At 49.7% G+C, this 22,857-nt stretch overlaps 11 protein-coding genes across 11 annotated transcripts; 7 read left to right on the plus strand and 4 right to left on the minus strand.

Moving 5' to 3' along the window:
- Nucleotides 1-305: 305 nt before the first annotated feature.
- Nucleotides 306-1,644, minus strand: Aud_007715 (putative mitochondrial carrier protein; the record flags this gene model as incomplete). The annotated part of the gene is made up of 6 exons (XM_043292603.1): nt 306-512; nt 564-901; nt 950-1,168; nt 1,225-1,298; nt 1,362-1,396; nt 1,462-1,644. 6 exons carry the CDS (start codon nt 1,642-1,644, stop codon nt 306-308), a joined length of 1,056 nt encoding a protein of 351 aa, XP_043148538.1.
- A 2,407-nt stretch (nt 1,645-4,051) lies between these two features.
- On the plus strand, nt 4,052-5,487 carry Aud_007716 (putative sterol carrier protein; the record flags this gene model as incomplete). Its single annotated transcript, XM_043292604.1, has 2 exons — nt 4,052-4,545; nt 4,605-5,487. The coding sequence occupies 2 exons, from the start codon at nt 4,052-4,054 to the stop codon at nt 5,485-5,487; spliced, it is 1,377 nt and encodes a 458-aa protein (XP_043148539.1).
- A 1,607-nt stretch (nt 5,488-7,094) lies between these two features.
- On the plus strand, nt 7,095-7,576 carry Aud_007717 (uncharacterized protein; the record flags this gene model as incomplete). Its single annotated transcript, XM_043292605.1, has 2 exons — nt 7,095-7,229; nt 7,298-7,576. The coding sequence occupies 2 exons, from the start codon at nt 7,095-7,097 to the stop codon at nt 7,574-7,576; spliced, it is 414 nt and encodes a 137-aa protein (XP_043148540.1).
- A 742-nt stretch (nt 7,577-8,318) lies between these two features.
- Nucleotides 8,319-8,997, minus strand: Aud_007718 (uncharacterized protein; the record flags this gene model as incomplete). The annotated part of the gene is made up of 4 exons (XM_043292606.1): nt 8,319-8,425; nt 8,481-8,592; nt 8,650-8,844; nt 8,896-8,997. The coding sequence occupies 4 exons, from the start codon at nt 8,995-8,997 to the stop codon at nt 8,319-8,321; spliced, it is 516 nt and encodes a 171-aa protein (XP_043148541.1).
- Nucleotides 8,998-9,214: 217 nt separating this feature from the next.
- Aud_007719 (uncharacterized protein) lies at nt 9,215-10,769 on the plus strand (the record flags this gene model as incomplete). Its single annotated transcript, XM_043292607.1, has 3 exons — nt 9,215-9,248; nt 9,308-9,968; nt 10,037-10,769. 3 exons carry the CDS (start codon nt 9,215-9,217, stop codon nt 10,767-10,769), a joined length of 1,428 nt encoding a protein of 475 aa, XP_043148542.1.
- Nucleotides 10,770-11,936: 1,167 nt separating this feature from the next.
- On the minus strand, nt 11,937-12,735 carry Aud_007720 (guided entry of tail-anchored proteins factor 1; the record flags this gene model as incomplete). Its single annotated transcript, XM_043292608.1, has 3 exons — nt 11,937-12,265; nt 12,363-12,549; nt 12,649-12,735. The coding sequence occupies 3 exons, from the start codon at nt 12,733-12,735 to the stop codon at nt 11,937-11,939; spliced, it is 603 nt and encodes a 200-aa protein (XP_043148543.1).
- A 386-nt stretch (nt 12,736-13,121) lies between these two features.
- On the plus strand, nt 13,122-14,273 carry Aud_007721 (uncharacterized protein; the record flags this gene model as incomplete). The annotated part of the gene is made up of 1 exon (XM_043292609.1): nt 13,122-14,273. One exon carries the CDS (start codon nt 13,122-13,124, stop codon nt 14,271-14,273), a length of 1,152 nt encoding a protein of 383 aa, XP_043148544.1.
- Nucleotides 14,274-14,737: 464 nt separating this feature from the next.
- Aud_007722 (4F5 domain protein) lies at nt 14,738-15,115 on the minus strand (the record flags this gene model as incomplete). Its single annotated transcript, XM_043292610.1, has 3 exons — nt 14,738-14,784; nt 14,859-14,943; nt 15,053-15,115. 3 exons carry the CDS (start codon nt 15,113-15,115, stop codon nt 14,738-14,740), a joined length of 195 nt encoding a protein of 64 aa, XP_043148545.1.
- A 1,963-nt stretch (nt 15,116-17,078) lies between these two features.
- Aud_007723 (uncharacterized protein) lies at nt 17,079-17,967 on the plus strand (the record flags this gene model as incomplete). Its single annotated transcript, XM_043292611.1, has 3 exons — nt 17,079-17,268; nt 17,331-17,572; nt 17,635-17,967. 3 exons carry the CDS (start codon nt 17,079-17,081, stop codon nt 17,965-17,967), a joined length of 765 nt encoding a protein of 254 aa, XP_043148546.1.
- A 384-nt stretch (nt 17,968-18,351) lies between these two features.
- Nucleotides 18,352-19,557, plus strand: Aud_007724 (uncharacterized protein; the record flags this gene model as incomplete). Its single annotated transcript, XM_043292612.1, has 2 exons — nt 18,352-18,380; nt 18,438-19,557. 2 exons carry the CDS (start codon nt 18,352-18,354, stop codon nt 19,555-19,557), a joined length of 1,149 nt encoding a protein of 382 aa, XP_043148547.1.
- A 1,178-nt stretch (nt 19,558-20,735) lies between these two features.
- Nucleotides 20,736-22,347, plus strand: Aud_007725 (putative longevity-assurance protein (LAC1); the record flags this gene model as incomplete). The annotated part of the gene is made up of 4 exons (XM_043292613.1): nt 20,736-20,859; nt 21,032-21,342; nt 21,401-21,688; nt 21,748-22,347. 4 exons carry the CDS (start codon nt 20,736-20,738, stop codon nt 22,345-22,347), a joined length of 1,323 nt encoding a protein of 440 aa, XP_043148548.1.
- Nucleotides 22,348-22,857: the final 510 nt, after the last annotated feature.

Consider the following 22,857-nt stretch of genomic DNA (forward strand, 5'->3'; position numbering starts at 1 on the left):
AAAGAGGCCGCCGTTGGGAACTTTTTGTTGACAAGAAGACGCCCAACCCCGCCCTGCCTGGCCTGGCAACGGGATGACGTCCTTCTGCCTGAGGCAATACACATCCGTCCTTTAATACTTAAGAGGTTCTATTTTTTGATACCATTGATTCATTCATCCTGGTATTTGCTACGAGCTTCTAGCTCATGTATTTATGTACTCGAAACACAAGCCCAAACCTCGCAAGAAATATAATGCATATCCCAGTGCCCCAAAGACCAGCTTCGTTGTTTGTAAAAAAAATAAAATCAACAATGCAATTTCCGCTAGCCCTCCAGCTGGTTGATCCGCATCTTGATGTATTCGAACATACTCAGGAGAATCATATTGTTGACTCCCGTACGAATAAGAATGATCGATAGACCTTTGTACATACTCGACTTGGAAACAGCCGCTGATGCCTCGCCCACCTCCTTGGCCTTGCCAAGCAGCACGCTCTGGGCACGGGTCTTGCGGGTATCAAGTGGATAGGTCTGGCAAAGGTTAGCAACTGACCGTTTCATTAGAACAAAGAATTGCCTTACGCAGAACCAAGGCACGGTGCTGCAAATGGCACCGGCAATCATGGGACCTCCAAAAGGAGACTTGTCCGGTCCGAGTTCCCTTGCCGCGACCTGCTTGACGGTTTCGTAGACGCTGAAATACAGGCCGGATCCAATTGTATCGCGCATCGCATGGAGATGGAAACCCGTGTACAAGCCGCGAAGCCCGTAACGACCAACAATCTGCCTGATCGCCTCGATGGTGCCGAGACGTGGTTGATGGCGCAGAGATGGGTCCCGGACCGCATCGGGAGACGCCTGAGCACGATGAGAGACCAAGACCGATGTCTGCACAACATTCTTGGCCAGCTCAAAGGGACCTACCGAATCAGCCATTGTAGCGGGTTGAACTCAATCGTGAAACTTACATGCAAGCGGAGAGGTGATGAGGCCTGCAATGAAGCCAGCGGTAGTAAAGGTCAAAAGAGTGGACACAGTGGGACTGCTGCCTGGCGTGTTGTAGGTTGCCAGAGGAGACTCGCCGGTAATTCTCTCGACAAACTCGGAGATGCGGTGTTTGGCGACATTGTACGTGGAAAAATTCACGACACGGACCGCGGTGACACTTGCCAGAGGAGGCAGAGCTCCTGCATTTCGAATATTAGATCCTGTGTTGCGTAGAACTCGAGCGATGTCAACCTACCAGCGACGTAGCCCCGTGGCCCCTCCGTACGCCAAAGGTAGCGAACGCATTGGGAGACATTTTGGAAGTTGTGCCTGCTCCGGTCAATTCTGCCCTCTCCCTTCTTGCAGTGAATTTTTCGGGGGAAAGTAACATACGTCTGCATACGGGTCTTGATATTCTCAAGAGGAGTCTTTAGAGAACCAGACATATCAGTATCCATCCCTGCCAGGTCGACAGTCGATAATCCGAACTTACCACAGAGAGAGTCGCGCAGATTGTCGACGTCGCCGACGCCACCTGGGTTTTGTATTTCTTCAAGAATTTGTTGCGTGTGGCATCATCCATAGTCCAGGTGTTGTCCGCTGGCATTCTGGCAGTGGAAGATTGTGGAGGTGAAGACACAAACGGTGCATGTTCAGTGTGTTTGTCCAAAGTCATCCCTGAAAGTTGCCCATCTGGGGCAGAGGATAGAAGAGTTCTGCTACAATTAATTGCTTAGTCGCCAGGAGTCAGGTGGGACGCGCAAACATTCAATATCGTGAGCAGTAGGCTGGGGAACCCTATGGAACGCAAAGCGGTCTCTCAGGGTGCGAGCAGACCGTTCAGCGTCCCACAATTGTCCATGAAGCGGACTGAAACAGCCCTTGTATATGATCTTTCTTCCGTCTTTGAGGAGGGCCAGAGGAAAGGATGACCGGCAATGGAGGACGGCGAACAAGCAGAGCTTTGGCGACAATGGTGATCCACGGATCTTGGCCTGTCTACGGCATTCAACGGACGAGGCAATTCGATCGCACTATACCATGGCAGTGACAGAGCTTCAATCAGCAAGCCTTCTTCGACAACTCTCCCTTTAGCGGGCAAGAAAGAAAAATCTCGAAACTCGCATGGGGCGGACCATCCATAATCAAGCACTTACCTCGTGTGAAGTTGATGTCTCCTCTCCGGTGGAAATACCAGTTAGAATGGTCACCACTTGACAGAGTATGAAGAGGAGAGATCGCTAGAAGGGCAAACAGACAGCCAGACAACGACCCGTCCAGTCGTAAACTGAGTTGATTACTCCCACCAGTGACTAGCCTAGTTCAAACTCCGAACAGCAGCTAAACCTCAGGATTCGGGCAGGCATGTGGGCCGCTCCCTATGGTGGTGGATCACGGACTACTCGAAACGGCTTAGGGGCTCTGGCTCAGTGACGTCGTCGTGAAGCATCCAGTGCGCCTGTCTGGAGGATAGCGGCCGGGTACAGGGTCGCTTGCAGATCAATTCGTTCCTTCTCCTGCTTGAGAAGATGTTCTACAGTATACCAGCCGTTAAGCTGGAGCTACGGGCATAATTGCAGCTGAGCATTTCATAGCTCTTAGGAGGACTATCTAAAGGACTAACTCTCTATGGAGTAGCCACTAGCTACCTAAGGTAAGTATTGTCCACAATTGCCTCGCAGATTAACCAGTTATCATGCAGAACTGTATTCAAGAGTCGATGTGGCGGTCGTGGCAAGGGAGATGCTGCTGCGGACCAGGCCAGTCTCGTGCTAGTTGCGTTTACCCCGCCCTATCCAGCAGCCATTTTGATTGGCTCGATATTGGAAAAGGGTGTGCTCGGACTACTGTAAGTAGGTGGGCCATTCTGATTCCTCAGGCATGGATCACTGGACAGTATCAGGCCATTGCTACTGTCAGAGAATACATTGATGAACCTGGTACAGACCCTTCTATAGAAGACGAAAAAGCTGCTGTACCTCGTATGAGTGTATTTATCAGACTGGAGCACGAGCAGAGTTTCCCAAAGGGTGACGCTACCTAGTTACCTACAAGTGGGATCATCGAACAGGCACACATGTCAATGATGGCATTGTCTCGACTTATTAAAGACGTCCCTTGGATCAGTGGGGAAGATCGTCTGATGGTTCATGGAATTTTTGCGAAGTTGCCCTTATAGATCTGTTTCTGACAAAGATCAATGATGATCGACTAGTCCATTCAGCGCAGATACCATTGAGTAGTGCATATGAAGTCGGGAATTCGGAGCTTGGAATAGTAGTCTATCTGAAATATATTCATCCCCTAGCTCGCTAAAGCGGATGACTGTCTCTACAGAGCACATGGTTAGAAAATGCCAACATAACACACATACCTACTTCCACTGTCCATGTATTTCTCCTTCCTTGCTGCTCTCTTTTGAGCTCGGATATCCTCCATGCCTCTACAAGTTTGCTTCCATGCTGCTTAGGCTTCCTGTAAGGTCTTCACTACTTATAGCTCCTAGCCCCCATCACCTTCCAATGGGCTGAGCATTAACAGAATACAGCTTTCCTTTGCTTATGACCGCAACTGTCTTTGTGATAGACCCTTGAGCTTAGAATACTCATGTCTTTGAAGGTCCTCAGTGCGGAAATGTGTTAATTCGCCCCGAGCTCATCTCCATTCACGTGCGGTACGGCATCGGCTGCCTTCATTCTTATTTTATCCCAAGCCGATCACGGATATGGACATAGAGCAAAAAGAAAAAATCCGGATATGCAGGGACAATCATATGAACCATACGACTACCACAGTGCCATACATATCCTCTTTATGCACTCTGATGGATGCATGGCGCATGATCAACCAGATATCCTCGGGACCTCGGTCGCGGCAGCAGCTTATCCCCCGCAATCCAATGGGGATGCTTTCAAACAACAACAATTTTTCTCCGCATTCGCGCAGCTCTCCACACGTTCGCAGACCGCAAATGTTATATCTATGACATTCATACCCTTCCCTGCTCTGATGCTCAATACCTTCAATCTTGTATCTTCCAAGGACACAGCATTTACCTACCCCCGGAGGCCCACCTAATCAGCATGGGGAAGAAGCAAGCAGCGCCCGCCTACGTCCTAGGCGTGGGCATGACCAAGTTTATCAAGCCTCGTGGCAAGGTCGACTACCATGAACTCGGATTTGAGGCCGGTGTCAAGGCTATGCTGGACGCTCATATCAATTACGATGATGTCGACCAAGGCGTTGCATGCTACGTCTATGGTGATAGCACTTGCGGTCAGCGTGTCTTCTACCAGTTCGGTCTGACCAACATCCCCATCTACAATGTCAACAACAACTGCTCAACCGGCTCAACCGGTCTGGCCATGGCTCGCACCATGGTCTCCCACGGTGCTGCGGACTGTGTTCTTGTCATTGGTTTCGAGAAGATGAGCCCTGGAAGCTTGCAGTCGGTCTATAACGACCGGGCCAATCCGACTGGTCTCTTCGGTATGATGATGGCTGAGACGAGGGGAATCACCAACGCCCCCGGTGCTGCACAGATGTTTGGCAATGCTGGTCGGGAGTACATGGAGAAGTATGTTGGAACCATACTATATGCTCTATCATTTACCCTGCCGTACTGACTTCCTCCAGGTATGGAGCCAAGAACGAAGACTTCGCGGAAATCGCTCGTATCAACCATGAACACTCCAAGCGCAACCCCTACTCGCAGTTCCAGGATGAATACACGCTCGAGCAGATTCTCAAGGCGCCTATGATTCACGAGCCACTCACCAAGCTGCAGTGCTGTCCAACCTCGGACGGAGGTGCTGCTGCTGTGATCGTCTCCCAGGCATTCCTGGACGCTCGCCCCCATCTCAAAGAACAGGCGATCCTGATCGCAGGTCAGCAACTTGCAACGGACACACCCACTCTCTACAACAAAAGCTCGATCGACCTGATGGGCTTTGGGATGACCCGCTACGCCTGTCGGGCGGCCGCTGCTGAGGCTGGCGTCAACGTTAAGGACATCAAGGTCTGCGAATTGCACGACTGCTTCTCTGCCAATGAGATGATCACGATCGACGCACTCGAACTCTGTGAGCCTGGCAAGGCGCATGAGATGGTTCGCAATGGTGATATCACCTATGGAGGCAAGATGGTCATCAATCCCTCGGGCGGTCTCATCTCTAAGGGTCATCCCCTGGGTGCTACCGGCCTTGCGCAGTGTGCTGAGCTGGTCTGGCACCTGCGTGGCTGGGCCAACAACCGATTGATCCAGGGAACAGATGCGGCACTGCAGCACAACCTTGGCTTGGGTGGTGCCGTCGTCGTGACTGTATACAAGCGTGCGGACGGTAAGGTTGCCGCCGCAGTTCCTTCAGACGTCGTCAGCAAGATTACTGGACTTGGGTACAATCCAGCCGTCGAGGCAAAGGGCTTCACAGCCGAGCAAGTCAAGTCGGTCCTCAGCAAGAAGCACACCGACGAGTGGGCCCTGGGTGACACTCAGGAGAGGGTGCTCGCTCGCTTCTAAGTCAGAGGACTCTTTGGTCAAAAAAACTAAACATGGCGTTTGCCATTTAATGAGGTTCCAAGGACGGCAATATATAATTTTGAATACTTTATGAAACGTAGATACAATTGTTATGCAACAACTAGGTCCTCCGTACTTCGTATCTTCTTCGGGCCGGTTGGAGGTTTGACCGCACAAGCCTGCTTACCTAATCCGAGATTTCCACCACGGAATATATTTTGCATCTTTTTTTCTCCACCCCCCTTCTTCTCTTCTTTTTTTCTTTGCCAGGTCTCCAACATACCCTTGTTGATGGATTGTTTTGTCCATCAAAGCTTATCCGTTCCGTCTGCAAATTTTAGATTCGAGACCAAGAGCGATTATCGCGTGCTCGTTCTAATCCCAACACCTGCCATACATGCACGAGGTGGTTGGGTTCGCTTTTGAGCATACATCCCTTGAAGGGAGTCAATTCCGATATCTTCTAGGGCGGGTGGTTGCTACTTTTTTTCTGCTTCGATCGCAATCGGTTGTCTACGGAATGGATGTTCAAATGGGATGAAGATGATCATCTCATGAACACCCTCCGTCGATCAATGCTCAATGCTCGCTCGCGAACTAACCTACAGGTCACTATGGTATTGACTCCTCGTAGGCCGCAACTGTCTCGCTTTCCTACACACGATCATCAGGCATATTCGAAGTCTCGTCCGTCATTGCTTCCATGATATTCGAGGTCAAAATCGTGCCGAGAATGAGTCAACATCTTGTTGCTTAAGATCTCCCTCGTGTTGCGTCCGCTCTCAATCACATAGAGCGGTACGTGTCAAAAGAAGGGAGGTACATTCCAGTAGTACTCTTGTGCATGAGTCCATGATCATTTACAGGTATCAACTAGCAGTAACATTGGTGGAATGTGTCTGGTCCCTTAGCTTTCATAATTCCGGACCATGAATGAACCGAATTTTCTTCTCACTGATGCTCTACCACCCATCGTACCTCATCAAGTCTAGCGCGCAGCTCTGTTTCAAACATTGTTAAGCTTTCGCCTCGAATATCTTGACTCTGAAGCGGGCCCTCCTCATTAAGCCAGCTACGTAAGGTGGCGCTTGCAAGGGCAGATGGTGATCTACATTCTTTCTTTGCCTCCTTGGGTCAGAATGTAAACCGGCTTTGAAGTCTTCAAGGGTCAATGTCTTAGCTGCAGGTGCGAGTTTGATAATCCTCCCTTGCTTGGTTCCAAGGCAAGTAGCTGACCCGCGGAACTTGCATACGCAAACCTCCGTCAGGAGAATATACTTTCACAACTCGGTAAACGAGGCTGGGGACATTCCTTAAGTATCCTCGAAGAGACGCGCAATCCGATAAGGGGAGGGGAGGTTCTCTGAGTTGACATTCCGCTCTCCCTTCCATTTCCAGGATGAGAATGTTATCTATAAAGCATGGCCTCGACCTCGCTGGTGGTCAACTGTTGAGTTTTCCTCCTTGACTGTCTCGTGTGAAGCACTGCAGTTGCAAGCCAGATAACTCTCTTTTTGTGCTTGACGGCGTCCTCTCCTTTGGTGTATTCTTTCCTTTCAGTATCACATCCACAATAATCGTAATACTATCTCTCTGCCTCGTGCAAAATGGCTCGCTTCAGCTTGTCCTTCCTTGCTCTCTGCTTCTTCCTGGCCCTCATGGTCTCCGCCTTGCCCGCCAAGCGTGACGACGGCGATTTGGACGCCTCTGATGCCATTTCGGCCGCTCTCAGTGCTCTCAAGGTGCGTATTTCTGCCGCTAACCTTTCTCTCCGCAAGTTCAATACAAACTCACAAACTAACTCAATCAGGCCTTTGAAGATGCGGATAACGAGAAGCCCAAGCCCAAGCCCACCCCTGAAAAGGCCTCGGCTGCTCATGGAGTCAATATGAAGGAGGAACCCGCCATGCCACAGCCCATCCCCTCGGGCACTCGCACCACGGTGCAGACCCCCGCGGCTGCCAGCAGCTCTGCTGCCGCTGGTCCGAAGAAGACCTCCAGCTCGGAAAACATGCTCTCTCACATTCCAATTATTGGAGGTGTGTTGGGAGGTGGTAAGGGTCTGGGAAGCCTTCTGCCAACTCGGTAGATTACGTGTGTCGAAGACAAAGTGAAGGCGTGTAGCTCGCCCGGGGTCAGTTGAAAATGTTGACTGTAGTTCTCCAAGTTCGGGGGAGGGGATTATTTATCGGAACTTTGAGTGCAGCTCTTTCTTGCTTTCCTACCTTGGAACGGGATTGTGTTGGGTGTTTTGCGGTGCGGTGGAAGGAAGATTGGTCCTTTGACTAGTATATTAATTAGAATCTCAAATGAAAATGGAATCCCTTTTGACACACTAATTTTCGAAAATATCACGGGTCTACGGCATGTTATGACGATGGAACAGGCTGTAAACTTCCGTGTTCGGATGGACTTCACCGATAGCACGCATTGTTCCAAGATGATTAAGGGTTTCAGTTTTCCGGCTGCGTTTGCCTTGGACTTGAACACTCTAGCACCTAACCAGAATCTGTTGTGACGTTCATGGCAAGTTGTATGTACAATAATGAAGATGATGCTGGCGGATGGACAGTGCCAGGACGATAAGCTAAAGATCAAAAACGCCTTCTTGTCTCTATCCCCGCTCAGGCTGTCGGCCAGTTCGACCCTGTTGTTTCAAAAATGCAGACTCACATGTGCAGATATATTTATCCCCTACCACACCATTCTGCGTACTTCTTGTGGAACCAGTTCTGCTCTGGGGCGTAGTCTTTCTTGTGAGCCTTTCACCGTCCATACTAACTGCAGTTTCATATTTCAAAGTGTCATCACTTTCGAGCACCAAATTCAACTTATGAGCTGTTATTCTGGCTCGTTCGTTGTTGCCCTTCATGTAGACCGGTGTAGTACCCGGCAAAATACCAGGCCATCATCAGGTTCTTCAACCCTTCGTCCTGGACTAAAATGTTCAAAGTTAATTATCGCAGGCGCTAACGCTATACAGGGAAGGTTACCTTGTGCTAAAGCAGCATGTGGCATCGCAGCTGCTCCCACAGGAGCAGGCTGGGTTGGATGTTTCCTCTCCGAGGACTGGTGATCAGTCGCTGTCGGGTGCTCCTCTGCGGCCTGAAAAGAGTCAGAAAGACAAGTTCGCTTGCTCAGTCTGGCAAGGGCCCGACTCACATCTGGTACTTGCATTGATGAGCTTTGTTCTGCTGTTGCCGATGCTGCCGGCGTCGCTGCATCATCATCTTCCATGGCATCGACAGCTTCATCAGGCTGCTGTCCGCTCTGATCCAACCGGGAACGCTCTGCAGCCTCTGCCTCTCTGAGAACATCTTCGACGTTCTCTCCTTTGGCATGGATGCTGTGATACAACTGTTGGAACGGTGTTAGAAACAAGTCACGTGAGATATACAAAAAACGTACCTTGTACTCTTCGACTGCTTCATCCCAGCTTTGAACCAGGGCAGAATCGTCCCATATTTCTTCTTGTGTCAGAGGCCTATTCACATTCTTGGCTTTCCCCATTTTATGAGCAGTTGTATTTCCGTAGATGATCAGTTAGTGGTTCCTGTTGTCGATGAAGCCCGCTGGTGGTGCCTGCGGAGACCAAACCAAACTCACCGCTTGGCGGTCCACCCGTTGGAGAAAAAATGGGAGACCAAAAAAAAGTTTCCCGCACCTTTTTTGGTAGGGTCTGATTGCGGTTCTTCAACATTGCATACAACACATAATAACCAGAAATATGGCTCCCGATAAGAAGGATAAGAAGCGCAAGGGTAGGTCCATTCTGGATTTTGAATTTTTTGCTATTGCCTTGTTTTCTAACACCATACAGCTGCCACCACAGTAGCCGCCGACTCGCCCGCAAAGAAGACCAAGAAGGTCGAGGCCAAGCCTAGCGAAGCCCCCAAAGAAACCCCCAAGTCTATTCTGAAGAAGAACAAGAAAGATGCTCCTGCTGCAGAGCAAAAGGCCGCTTCCAAATTGAAGCTCAATGGCGAGGCGGCAAGGCAGGTCAAGCCTCGCAAGCGTGCGGCGGATTTCCTCAGCGACGACGAGAGTGAGCCGGAAGTTGTGGCGCCCGAACCCAAGGCCGATACCGAGGAGAAGAAGCAGCCTAGTAAGAAGAAGTCGAAGAAGGAAGACGGCACCCCTGCGCCCGCTACAAAAGCCAAGACAAGTGCTGCTGCTGCGAAGCCCAAGGCGAAGAAGCCTGAGCCTGTACTCGAAGAGTCGGACGATGAGGATAACGAGCAGGTCCCTGTGGTCTCTGAAGAAAGCTCCGAAGATGAGGAAGATGATGTACTAGACGATCAGACAGCCGCTTTGATCAAGGGTTTCGAGAGCAGCGGCGATGAGGACGAGTCTGGAGACGAAGGGTTTGACCCTGACCAGCCGGTTCCCAAGATCCCCGACTCCAAGAAGGCGAAGCGCAAGATCTTGAAGAAGCAAAAGAAGCACGATGAGCCCCAAGCGCCCGGAACGGTTTATGTTGGGTAAGTTCCGCAGTCTTTTTCTCTTTGCTGTCCCACCGTGACAGAGTCTTACAATCTCTTTTCCACAGACGTATTCCCCATGGTTTCTACGAACATCAGATGCGCGCCTACTTCTCTCAATTCGGCGAAATTACTCGCCTGCGTCTCTCCCGCAACCGCATCACCGGTCGCTCAAAGCACTACGCTTTCATCGAGTTCGCCTCGAACACTGTCGCCAAGATTGTCGCGGAGACTATGGACAACTACCTGATGTATGGCCATATCCTGAAATGCAAATATGTCCCCTCGGATCAGTTGCACCCGGAGGTTTGGAAGGGTGCCAACAGACGATTCAAACGCACTCCGTGGAACCGCATCGAGAAGAAGAGGCTGGAAAAGGGCAAGACGAGGGAACAATGGTCAGAGCGCATTGAGCGGGAGCAGAAGAGACGACTTGCCAAGGCCGAGAAGCTGAAGGCTCTGGGCTATGAGTATGAGCTTCCCCAGCTGAAGAGCGTTGACGAAGTTCCTGTTCAAGAAGAGATCAAGGCAATTGAAGCTGCTGCCGATGCGACTGCCGATGAGCCCGTGAAGGCTATCGAGGCACCCTCGGCCCAGGAGCCCAAGGAGGAGACTACCGTGGACGAGACTCCTAAGAAGTCCAAGAAGGAGAAGAAGGGAAGCCAGTCGACTCCTAAGCAGGGGACACCCAAGCAGGATAGCGAAAAGGCGTCAGCGAAAAAGGGAGTAAATGGCGCTGCCGCTTCACCAGCGACAAAGGTTGGGGCCAAGGACAAGAAGGCTAAAAAGGTGAAGGCGTAGGACTATCATTTTCATGTTATCTGAATCCTGTTAGCACAAAAGGGTCTGCTATTTTTTTTTTTGGCATAAATTGTTGAATGTATATGTCTGTGACAAGAGTTGCTGTAACCACTGTAGCCTACTCAGCCCCGAGTAGAATCTCATAAGACTTTGTTACTCATGACTATGGTGTTAAAGTATATATCTCAACATATCTATTGTAATCTCTGCTATCGATGCGCAGTGCATAGCCATTCTAGAGATATGGACGGCTCTGGGACCTGATACTAAACGTAAACACAACGATGATTGGTGGACTTCGAGCTATATCACGTGATACACTAGTCCTCAAACAGACTAGATTCTACTAGATGGTCAACCGAGCATTAAAAAACCGAAACTTTTTTCGTACCGACTTTGTTTCTTCCTTCCTCAACTCCTCGCTCAAAGAATCGCATTCAAAGCTCACACACAGAATATCTACCCGGTATTCTTCTTCCTCCACCAGAGGAACCTAGCTTTGGGAGAAAGTCCCCGGACACCCTGCCCGATCCTCTGGATCCGTGGCAGGCAATGCGGAAACGCGCCGCCATAGAAGCAATTTGATAGCGGCTGACTGCCCTACTCCCTCCCGGCGCCCATGCCTATATCCGACGCCCTTCGCGGTGGAAACAATGGTGGTATAGCGGGGTGTCGGAGAGGGGTTGTTTCATTGGGTTGCCTTTCGTCGTGTTTGGATAGTCATGCGATTGCCCTGATCTCTCTTTGGAGGATCGGGTAACTCAATGGGGCTCATTCTTGAGGCGAGGAGTTCATCGCTCTTTACTTTTGAGTCTGTAGCTTATTGCAAAGCGGTGGCTGGTGCTATGGTCACAGAAGCCCTGTCGAAGGGGCCGGACTCGTTTTTTTCCCTTTTCCTTTCCTTTTCTTTTTTTTTTTTTAATGTTTTCTGTCTTCCATTGCCATGCACACTGCGTTCGTATGATGATATACCAATCATAGAGTCAAGCCCTGATACTCCTGCTACGGCATGGGGTTGTGACGATAAACGATTGTTTTCATATCTGACGAACATCTTCACTCTTCTGTGCTTATTATAGAACGAAACAATCAAGTTACTCCATGCGTCTTAAGTCTACATTGTCCGTAATGCGTATTATTATATAACATGGCAAACATTCATTCTATTCACTGCGCCTTTTGGGCCTTTGCTGTCGAGGCAGGGCTTGCGGTCCGACTTCTCAACTGCAGCAACATAGAGGTAACAATCTCTGCCATGACGGCAATCGCTGTCGCGCAGACACTATTCCAAACTTGGACGCTCACCGATCCGCGAGGCGCTCGAGGGAATGACAGCACCCATTCAACGTAGGAAGGAAACCAGCCTGCCGGAAGCGCAAAGACAGGAGTCTTGGAATAGTAAAACTGAAGAAAGATCTTGAGACCGTTGGTGCTGAGCCACCGAGCGATCTTGACACTCCAGTCAAACGAGGTTTTCTGTGCCGTGAGTTTCTTGTCTGTTTTCAAAACCGATCAATCAGCTGGGCTCGGACGTCGACAGTGTGAAGTGAGGAACATAATATTTCAGCGTAAAAAGAGCAGGCTACTACGCACTCATTGTCTCGTATTCATCCATAGCTTTGTCATGCTTCCTCCTCAACTTAGCCCACTTGGCAAACTCATCTTGGGAGCTTGTGTTGTTCATCTCGCGCTTGAGCTGGACGACTTCGCGCTTCAGTCGGCTCTGCTCGCGAGCATTCTTCGACGTCGATGTAGGGAGCTTGAGGTATAGAATCCATAGCTGCAGAACACGTCAGTTAGAATCGCTGATCACTCTGTCTGGGGCAGTAGGCAAACTGGTAGCGGTGCCATGCCAGTGGTGCACCAAGCAGGAACATACCAGAGTATCAATTGTGGTTGCGCCGACTGTATTCACCAAATAAATGGCGACGTGGACAAAGAATATCGTCAGAATGAGCGATAGCATCTTGTTGCGTATGGAATATGGTCGTCAGAAGGGTAAGAATTATCGGAAGTTCGCAGAGGTATCGAGTCCAGGATTAAAGAGCTACGATCCCACTTGCAGAAACTATGCTGCGCAAGTTTCTTAAAGCCGTGTCAGAAATCCAGAACCCGTAGGAGATAAACACAACATTAAGACCGCATTTGTGAGGTTGATGGAGGAGAGCTCGTGATCAAAATGACGTTGTCAAGGTGGCCTCGATCTGTGCGTTCCGCCTGTTGGCGGTACCACTAAACACAAACGATAACAATCAATAGCCTGACTCTATTGCCATGCCATACAACACAATGTATAGACGGAGGTTCTGAGATTTGAACTGCCAATGTGGTCCAGATAACAAGGACAACCAAATGTCTACTACAGAAAATGCGTACCAGCAACTTGCTCAGATTTTCAGAAGCAGAGACAGTCGCATTCTTGAAATCGAGATTCTGCCGCCGCAGGTTGGCCCACTGCTTCGAGATGGGTGTTCGATAGGCATCACCAAGAAATATCTGATACAGGCCTTTGTGACCGCCAGATGTATCTTCTTCAAGCATATGGGCTCTATGCCCGACCTCAACGTTCCGGGAATGAAGTGCCCAGATGCAATTACACAAGACGAAGCATCGATTGCGTCTGAGATCATCCTGCTTTTCGACTGTGAGCATACCACGGCATGCAACTGGCGGAAAAGGCGACTTGACGCCTTGATCAAGGGGCAGGATCTTCATAGTATGGACGAAGTTGGTCGCGAGAGCCTGATCCACGCCCTGGAAACAGAACGTTCTCTCATGACGACCTATCTATGTTCTCCTCTACATCGGCACACCAAGTCTCCAACACTATGGCAACACCGTCTGTGGCTCTTGAACCATATAGCTAAACTTCAGCAGCCAGGCTCGACATTTCAGCTACCGCGAACTGCCGTTTCGCCGCGACAAGACCCTGGTCAAAGTATGCTTGGTATTGCGGCAAAGTTCCAGGAAATATTCCAGGCCGAGCTAGCCGTTGTGCTCCGCGCAGGGGAGCTCCATCCCAAAAATTACTATGCCTTCAGCTATATGCGCCGGCTTCATGTGGTCTTGACTGACACACTAAACGAAATTGAGCACAGGGCGGATAACTCCGCCCGATTGGCTTTGCTTATCACCGAAGAGACTTTGGATTGGTGCCTCGCTCATCCTGCGGATATATCTAGCTGGATGTTTCTGCTCTATTTGCTGGGAACTATTTCGCACAGAGAAACTCTTCTGGCTATCATCAACAAGGCTGTCAAGTTTGGAGTGCACGTCCGCTGGGAAGGCGAGAGCCTCTGGACATTTATACACCTGGCTACTACGAGATTTGATGTGGTGGAAACTGTTCGGTGTCAGCTATGTGGACGGGAGGAGGCAACACAGACTCGTCTCGTCGCAATGGATACGCTGGCTCAAACTGCCAAAATCGAGTCGAAGGAATCGTGGAAGACATGGATGGCCAGGGCAAAGGCATGTTGGTCGAGCGGCGAACTGGCAGCATAACAGCGGAACTGTAACGGTCGATCTGAGAGCTTGGTCATGTCTTGTAGCAGACGAGTAGTCGGTCCCGTCGTCGTGGACCTCATGTCCTAGTAGAATGATCCAGCTTCGCTTGAATTTACAATGTAAACTGAACGCCATATTCTGAAAGAAACGCCTCGCTAATTGTAAAAATGCTCTAGTAAACGCGCCAACGACTCCAAAATACTCCAGATCAACCCCACATAACGGCAATCCGAGAGGCTTATTTATAGGCAACCTCCGTTTCTCTGACACAAAATATCAAAAATCCGCGCAACCAAACTTGGAGAAGTAGCCAAGGTCTAAGGGCCCTATAAGGTTGCGGAAGTGATATATGCACCGAACCGGAGCACGACGGCCGAAGGGTTGATAGTGATGGGAAAGCAGCGCGACTGAGATCGGAATTACAGGTGAAAAAGCTGCTGACGAATTTCGTAATGGAGCCGTTACTTCTTTTTTCCTGCTGCTGCTTCGGCTGCCCTTTTCGCGTCAGCTGTAGACAAAGGCGAAATGAGTTAGCACATTCAAGCTCCATTGTAGCAGGCGTAAACTCCTGGACGCGCTTACCCGCTGCCTGTTTTGCGCGCATGATCGCGGCGTTGTTTTCCTTTGCGCGCTGGAACTCGGTGCCACTCAAGGTGTTTCCACCCTTCTATATGCATGAGAAATAAATTAGCGACTGCGTTCTACATTGAAAGGGAAGTTGTAGATTGGCATGTTGCCGCGAGACCTGTGGAAGGGTTGCGGGGACGCAAACTGACCTGCTTGGCTTTGGCCTTGAGAGCCTTCTCACGGTCTCTGTCTCTCTGGTTTCCGCGGGTCATTTTGACTGCTGAGGTGTTCTGTGCTGTCCTTGCAGTCAGAAATGGAGAGGAGCAATATTTTGTGTGTCGAGCTCCAAACTTGGCACGGAGTCAAGGTAAAAAGAGAGCAAAGTTCTAGCCCGTTAAGTGAAGTTTCTGTCTGTATCCATGGCTTTCCTTTTATACTCCGCCGAGCCCCCGAATCCCAGCCTTTCCATAATTTGCCCATACAACGACACCAGGGGAACCAGATTGATCCAACTTATAATATGACATTTTTTGCATCTATTGCCTCAGGCATAAGTTAGTAACAAACAATTAGAGCCATTGTCTTCTGTGAAATATCACAAGGTGCCGAGTAAGCAACTTGTCCAATGCAATATCAACACACCAACACAGAAATGGCAATACCACAGATTTGAAGCAACATTCTTACAAAAGGGGCCAGGTGGTTAATGTTTCAAGATAAAATTGAACCGAGCCCTTCTAAGACAGACCATGCCATGCATCACCTATTGCTGTATACAACACTCCTATGCCAACTGAACCGGCCAAGAGATCGTGCGCTTGCTTCCGCATCCTGTGCCGAAATTTGCAATTTGTACCTCAAGGCATGATCTTGGGTTACCATGACAGTCGCACTTATCGCGCTCGAGACTTGAATGCAATAGAAGCGCTTGGATCTCGGCGGCTGGACTAGGTGGCTAATTGGTCGGAGCTACTGTTTAGGTCGGATTATTATTCGTTTTGAGCAGCACAGCAGATGCAAATGATCGAGGTGCAGTGTGGAACTTAGTATCGTAGATGTAACCTGCGTCGACTCTACCGAGCTCATTGTCATCGATTGTGCAGGGAAGGATGTCCTAACTTCGCTCGTTAGTTCTGATCTCAGCCTTGCAATATAGTATCTTCCGGAAATCTCAATGGAGAACTTAGCATCACTTGAGGTGAAACCATATAAACTTCACAGGCGCCTAATCTTGTCAAGTCGCTGGCGTATAGGGCGCTGATTCTTGACATAGACCGAGTTCCTGCGGGCCCTTACAAGAGTAAGCGCCTGATTTGGGACTAAGTAGCTCGTTTGCGATCCGAGGGTTGGGAGAGAATCGATTGGAGCCCAGTGAGGTCTTTTCAAATATCGCTTGAAGCAAAAATAGTTGAACGACGGCCAGTCGTCAGATGTAGCAAGGCGATCGAATGAGACGGTTGTTTCAGGCTGGTTGACAATCTCGCGGTGATATCTACTCACTTTGTTTTCTCAATGAGGACTTGAGACCCAGCTTGACGCCTGAGTTACAAGATTAGGAACAATAAGATACCAAAGCAAGGCTAATCTCAGTTCTGAGCTCCAGGTCACTATGATGATGCATCGTACTCCCCAGACGGCGCTGTGAAAATGGTTCGACCTAAGGATAAACCGCACCTCGAGGAGGATAATTATTTTTGGATCAGTTTTCAATTGTCCATGCCGTTTCTGAAGACATTACCATTGTTCATGCCTTGAATAGAAGGCTTGATCCTCAATACCCATCAGGTTGTGTTTCAGATTCAGAATCGATACCCATTGTCAGCAACCACCTTTGTCTTCTACATTCACTCGGGCCTCGCTACCTATTCTGGAAAGAACCAGGATTGTCTGGCGCTAGAGTCCAAAGCAAAGAACCTGAATAATACTGGTTCAATCGGGCTCTTATCTTTTGTCGCCTCATTGTTCACTCTTTTGCTCTTTCTTTAACACCCGAGTAGACCCCCAGTCCGCTCTTTCTCTCCTTCTCTCACCTTCAGTCTCTGAGACAACACAGTCCTGCTGGTCAGTTCTTGTGCCTCTACTTTCCTTTCTCCATTTCCTACTACTATCTCTCGTAGCATCATTTGGAAACGCATCTTATCCTCGAGTCGAGCCCGATATTCTTGCATGATCTTTTGATAGAGGCGTCTTGTGCTGAACTGAGTGCTTTCGCTCGCGGTAATACATACTTTGATTATGATGGCTTCATTGAAGGAGTCACTGGCTGGTCCAGGATTTGTGATCTTGAACGCCATACGAGTACTCAATATTATCGTCTTCCTGGACATCATCGCTGCCAGCGTTGTGATGACAGTGAAGATCTCTCTTTTGAGCAGCTTTTTCTTCTTCCAAGCCGTCTCCCATGCCATGGCTGCAGGAGTTAGCAGTAAGTGATTCCCTCGGCTATGGTGATTCATGGACTTAACAAGAAATACTGACGCATGACAGTCTTTCTTATACTCTCAGAATTACCCTTCTTCCGCGGCTACTTCGACCGCAACTGGCCTTTGCTAGGCCAAGACTCCGGCTTCGTCACACTGGCTGTGGCAATGCTTATACTTGGAATGGGGGTCTTGGGCGATCTGAATACGCCGGCCACGAGTCAGGAATCACTTGGCCTTGCGTTCTGGAGGATTGTTGTATCCGCAGGTATTCTGGCGATGGTCATGAGTGTCATCAATCTGGCGTCGGTAAGCCAGCCTTATCTCCTCAAGTCCTAGGAAGTGAATGCTAACTTTGTCGATTATTTTAGAGCTTCATTTTCTCAGACCGCGCCGCTGGAGTCACCGCACGTCATGTACGAGTCTACGGGGCGGTTGCGCCTCAGAAAGTCGTCACACGAGCAAGCTCCCAGCGATCATTCAAACTCGGTATAAAGCGAGAGGACTCACTTCCAACATATACTCCTTCGCATTCACCCGTGAGGAGGCAGGCGTCCATGCGGAGCATAACTCGCTTTCCACTGAAGATATCCCCTCCAATGAACTTGAACGACGCTGCGTCATCAAAGTACTCGCGAGACTCGTCGGGTGTGACCATTCCAGACCTGGCTCATCATCCGGCAATGTATTCTTCGCAGGTCTAGGCCTTGACCGTTTCTGTGTTGAGGAGGCGTTTAAACGGGTTATTGTCCCAAGGGTATATTAGCGAGGGCGTTCACTGACTGAGAAAATTCTTTCCTTACGGAGGTTGGAATTACTGGCTGCAGTCCCGTGATTTTTTTAGACATTGTCCTATGTTGTATTTCTGTAGACATTTTAATTACCAAATTCGAGAGGCCAAAATGATTCTGTGTTATGTCATTCAGGAGAACTATACAAATGACATTTGATTGGACAACAACGGTTAAGCGCCTCTTGGCATCAGCGATAAGATCAGCAATATGGCCATCAGCCTCATCCACTTAGTTGTCATCATCCATCTCAAGGACATGTGGCAGCCGGGTGGTTGAAAAATATTGACGGGCAAGATGGTTGAACTCGGGATATCGTTTGCGACGTGAGTTTCCGAATGTCATCTGACGTCTGATTTCTCATGGTTCTGACCACTTCACAGCATCAAGTCTTTATTGATCTTCTTCGCCCCCATCATCATTCCTCGGGCCATCAACTTCTACCGCAGTTTCCGAGTTGCTGTAGCATCACGTCCCACACCTCGTCCCGTCCCTCAGGCTACCCGCCGCGCCCTCAATGTCCTCTTCGTCACCATCCTGCTGTGTTTTCTCCTCAGCCTCCCGTTCAACCCTCATGCTCCTTCTCCAAGTATTTTTACCCTGACCCGATCGCGCATCAACACCCCGACGGATATCATTTTTAGCAGGCTGGCACGCTTTCGGCCAGACAATACCTTGAGCGAGACAGACAATTTGCTGCGATCCAAGTTTACCTCGGTGGTGGCGCGGCGGGTGTACTTGCGTTACGGACCCGATGCATTGACATCCTGCGAGTATTGTTCGCTCGACAATTTGAAAACATACCTCCTCTACTACCTCCCCTTCAACACATTGGTCCCTCATCTCTTGCACATGGTCCTCGTGGGCTTGGTGACCTCGGCACCCTTTGCCGGGCGGGAAGCCGCCAGCTGGCGCAATAAGTTCACCATCGCCGGGTTGGCTTTGGCCGCCATCGACATCTACATTGTCTCGACATACGACCCCGTTCAATCTGCTTCGGCTGCTGTACGAGCAGGCATGGTACCGCCGTCGAGCTTGTACCACCAAATCTCCGTGCTCCGTCCGCTGGTGTTTGCGATCTTTGACGGGATCTGCGCCCTGCTAATCTATGTAACCGCCACGAACCGATTCTTCTTCGCGCCTCCCTCACAGGCCGACCAAGTCGACCAGCTGGTCTCGACTTCGCTAACGTCGTTGGCTGGAGCTAGCTCGAAGTTACACGCAGTGAGCGTGGCGCGGAATGCCGTGGTTAGAGATAAAGTCTTGAAGGACCGGGATGATGCGTATTGGCGGACTGTTGTCGCGATGAGCGCTGGTAACACGGATGGCGATGCTTCAATGGCTCCGAGCAGTATCTGGGAGGAAGAGGAAGTGGTGCGAGCCATGTCCCGGGCGATGGCGGGACAAGGAGGAGTAGATTTGGCCAAGCTTGGTGTCAGCGCGGCTGAATATGTCAATGGCGTTACGGCAGGCTTAGATGAGGTTGATCAGCCAGAGAGGTAACCAACTCCGCCAGAGTAGTTGGCGCGTCAAGCTCAGTCTAAGGTATGCTCATCGCCTTGTTCAGACACAGTGGTATATCACGCAATCATCTACGTGCTCCAACGAATTTATTCTTTACTCTAAATCGTCTAGTATGTATGTCTGGGACGATCTGATCGCATAAGGGACTCAATGATCAGACGACCAGGAAGCCTACATTAGCTGCAGAAATACTCGATGCGGGACAACCTCTGGATAGCGGGTGTGTAATATTCGGCTGCTGCGATTGGGGAGAAAGTGAGAGATGCGGGACAGCAATGCGGAGGCCGAGAACTTTATTCAGACCAAAGGTAGGTAAGGTAACTGTACAGGAAGGGTCTAGGGCATTTGTTGATGGGCGGTGAGCCTGATTTGTTGATGTATTACGGAGTATACAACCTGAGCTGTGTATGATCAGCATTAGAGTCCCTATCGTACCTACCTACCTTACATGATTGCCAGGACTGTAGGGCACATGAAGGACAGTGGAAAAGTAAATGCAAATAGCAAGTTCCAAGTATGCGTCTGTAAGAGTCGAAAAAAGCCATATTGTGGGGTTCCCTTGTGGATTGTCTGGGTATTTCGAAACAATCCCCTCATCATCCTTTGTTTCATTGGCGTAATAAATTACGTTCCACTGTTTCCATGTGCCCACCCAACATACGTACCTTTTTCTCTTCTCCAAGGACATTGGGAGAATTACCAAAGGCTAAGTCTACCTCTAGGGCTTCAACTGACGAGGTAGACTTTTCCTTAGGTTGTTTTCCAATTTCTGTCTTCACTGTCACTGACCCTATCTCTACTAACGTACTTTTTGTTGACTCTTTTCTGTGTGTCTGCCATTGGCACCAACAAAGGACACCGTCCCTCGTCCCAGCCGTTTCTCTCTCCCCCCCAACAGGTACCCGCAGCGGGTCCCAGTGGCAGAAAGTCACAGAAGTTTGGTTGTTGTCAAGTAGCTATTCCAAGGTACATTCAGGAGCAGTTCTAGGTACTCTCTTTTTATCCAACCAACCTATTTGCGAAACTTTCGTCCATTTTACTTATTCTCTTGTTGGCCAGCAATTGACTTTTGTAATTGTCTTCGCAGACACGGTTACTGTTGCTGCTCCTTCCAGCATCAGTGACCCCTAGATCTCTGGGATCACAAAACCGCCGTCATGGCAAAAGACGAATCCACGCAATCGCAATCTGTTTCGGAGCTTAATACTTGTGTGTCCACCAGTCACCGAACTGCTGCCAAAGAAGCGACGTTTCGAGAATGGATGGACGCGAATCAAATCGGTATGCGTCTAATCTCCAGCTTGCCTTGGGTCGGAGTCCATTGATGGGTTTACACTGCTACAATCCATCGCTTAACCTGGTTCTGTGCTGGAGGGACCCAGCGCAAGCGCTCGACCGTCATTGTGATGGAATTGGACTCGATGGCTGACCGTTGCTATGTATACGTACTTAGGAATCTCTTTGACTATCCTTGCCACGCTTTTGGCTGCTCATAACCTCTACCCCACCCTCCGACCGTACACGGCGCCGTTTTTCCAATTGTCATACTACCAGCCTTCCGAAGGTGTCTACGTCCAGGGCTTTGACGATGTGTACTTCGTTATCAGCTCCGCCATCACGTTCACCGCCGTCCGAGCGATTGCCATTGAATGGATCTTCCGACCTGCTGCCAGATATGGGGGATTGAAGCGGAAGGCTTCAAATCGGTTTGCCGAGCAGGCGTGGATGTGGATGTACTACGCGTTCTTCTGGACCTTTGGAATGGTTTGTCTCGCTGCACCCATTGCCTTTTTGACCTGTGCAACTGACATGCAGGGTATAGTATATCTGGTCAAACTCTTATTACTGGATGGATTTCAAGGCCATTTGGGCTCAATGGCCCGCGCGGGGTGTCTCTGCAAACCTGAAGTGGTATCTCCTGGCGCAGCTGTCATTCTGGTTCCAGCAGATCCTGGTTATCAACATGGAAGAAAGGCGAAAGGATCATTACCAGATGTTGACTCACCACATCATCACCAGCACTCTCTTGACCTCTGCCTATATCTATGGCTTTTATAATGTCTCAAACGTTGTCCTGTGTCTGATGGACATTGTCGATCTGTTGCTGCCGGTATGCCATGAGATCCATTTCCCCTCCGAAAAGTGGCCAAGCTGACATTTGCGCGACAGACTGCCAAGATTCTTAAGTACTTCAAGTTCGAACTTTGCTGCAACATCACCTTCGGTCTGTTTATGGTGACCTGGTTGATTACGCGCCACATTTTCTACCCGCTACTCTGCTGGTCTATCTACAAGGATGTCCCTGATGCGATGGCCTACGGCTGCTACTCCGGTACTACTGCGGAGATGATTTCCACCGATGGATACCCGAACCGATTACGCTACCTCTTTAACCCGTTCTTGGACATCAAGGGTCCCATCTGCATGAATCGTACCGTCAAGTGGATTTTCCTTGGTTTCCTTCTGGCTTTGCAATTACTCTCTCTCATATGGTTTGTGATGGTTGTCCGCGTGGCCGTAAAGGTGCTCCGAACCGGAAATGCGGAGGACACTCGGAGCGACGACGAAGAGGAAGTGGACGACCGATCTGCGGGCAAGGACTCGCCTAGCAGCAACACAGTCGGCGTGGACGGGGCGAATGCTGACTGGCGACGAGCCTCGAACGGCTCAGCCAGCGTGCGACCTCGCACGCGGGGACGAATCCCGCTCGGCGACCAGAGCGATCGCAAGGCCCTTCTTGGCAGAATTGGATGCGACAAGCCGACGTAGTATTCCTCTAATGTTATGCGATGGATCCGCCCAGCGCTCGTGTTTCTTTTAATGTTATTATGATTTGTGCCGATGTTCCAACATCAAAATGAACTACCTCGAACTCATTTACCAAAAAGCAAAAAGTGGGAAAAGTGCGGAGGCAGCCTCAATACCCAGCAGTATTCTTTTCTACATTCTCGTTAGACCTCGATGTGTTCGATACATGGGAGTCGATCGATTGGCTTTTTTTTTTTATCTTATGATTTGCCGCTATGCTATGCCGTTGTTGATGGGGAGGTCCGGCAGGATTAATTGTTTGTTATACCTCTCCTCCTCGTTTATGGATGATTGTCTAGGTACCCTGGAAGATGATCTTGTTTTTTACTTCGATGACGCGCTGATGGACGGATGGATGGCCGTTGCTTCTGTGTTCCATGTTCTAGACAGACAGTCCAATACCCGCCTGATTGATGTGCATATACGATAGACCTAGTAATGAGATGGCAATGAGCTTGGATGGATTCTTCT

Source organism: Aspergillus udagawae (assembly GCF_001078395.1).
Source record: "Aspergillus udagawae IFM 46973 DNA, scaffold_5, whole genome shotgun sequence".
NCBI lineage: Eukaryota > Fungi > Ascomycota > Eurotiomycetes > Eurotiales > Aspergillaceae > Aspergillus > Aspergillus udagawae.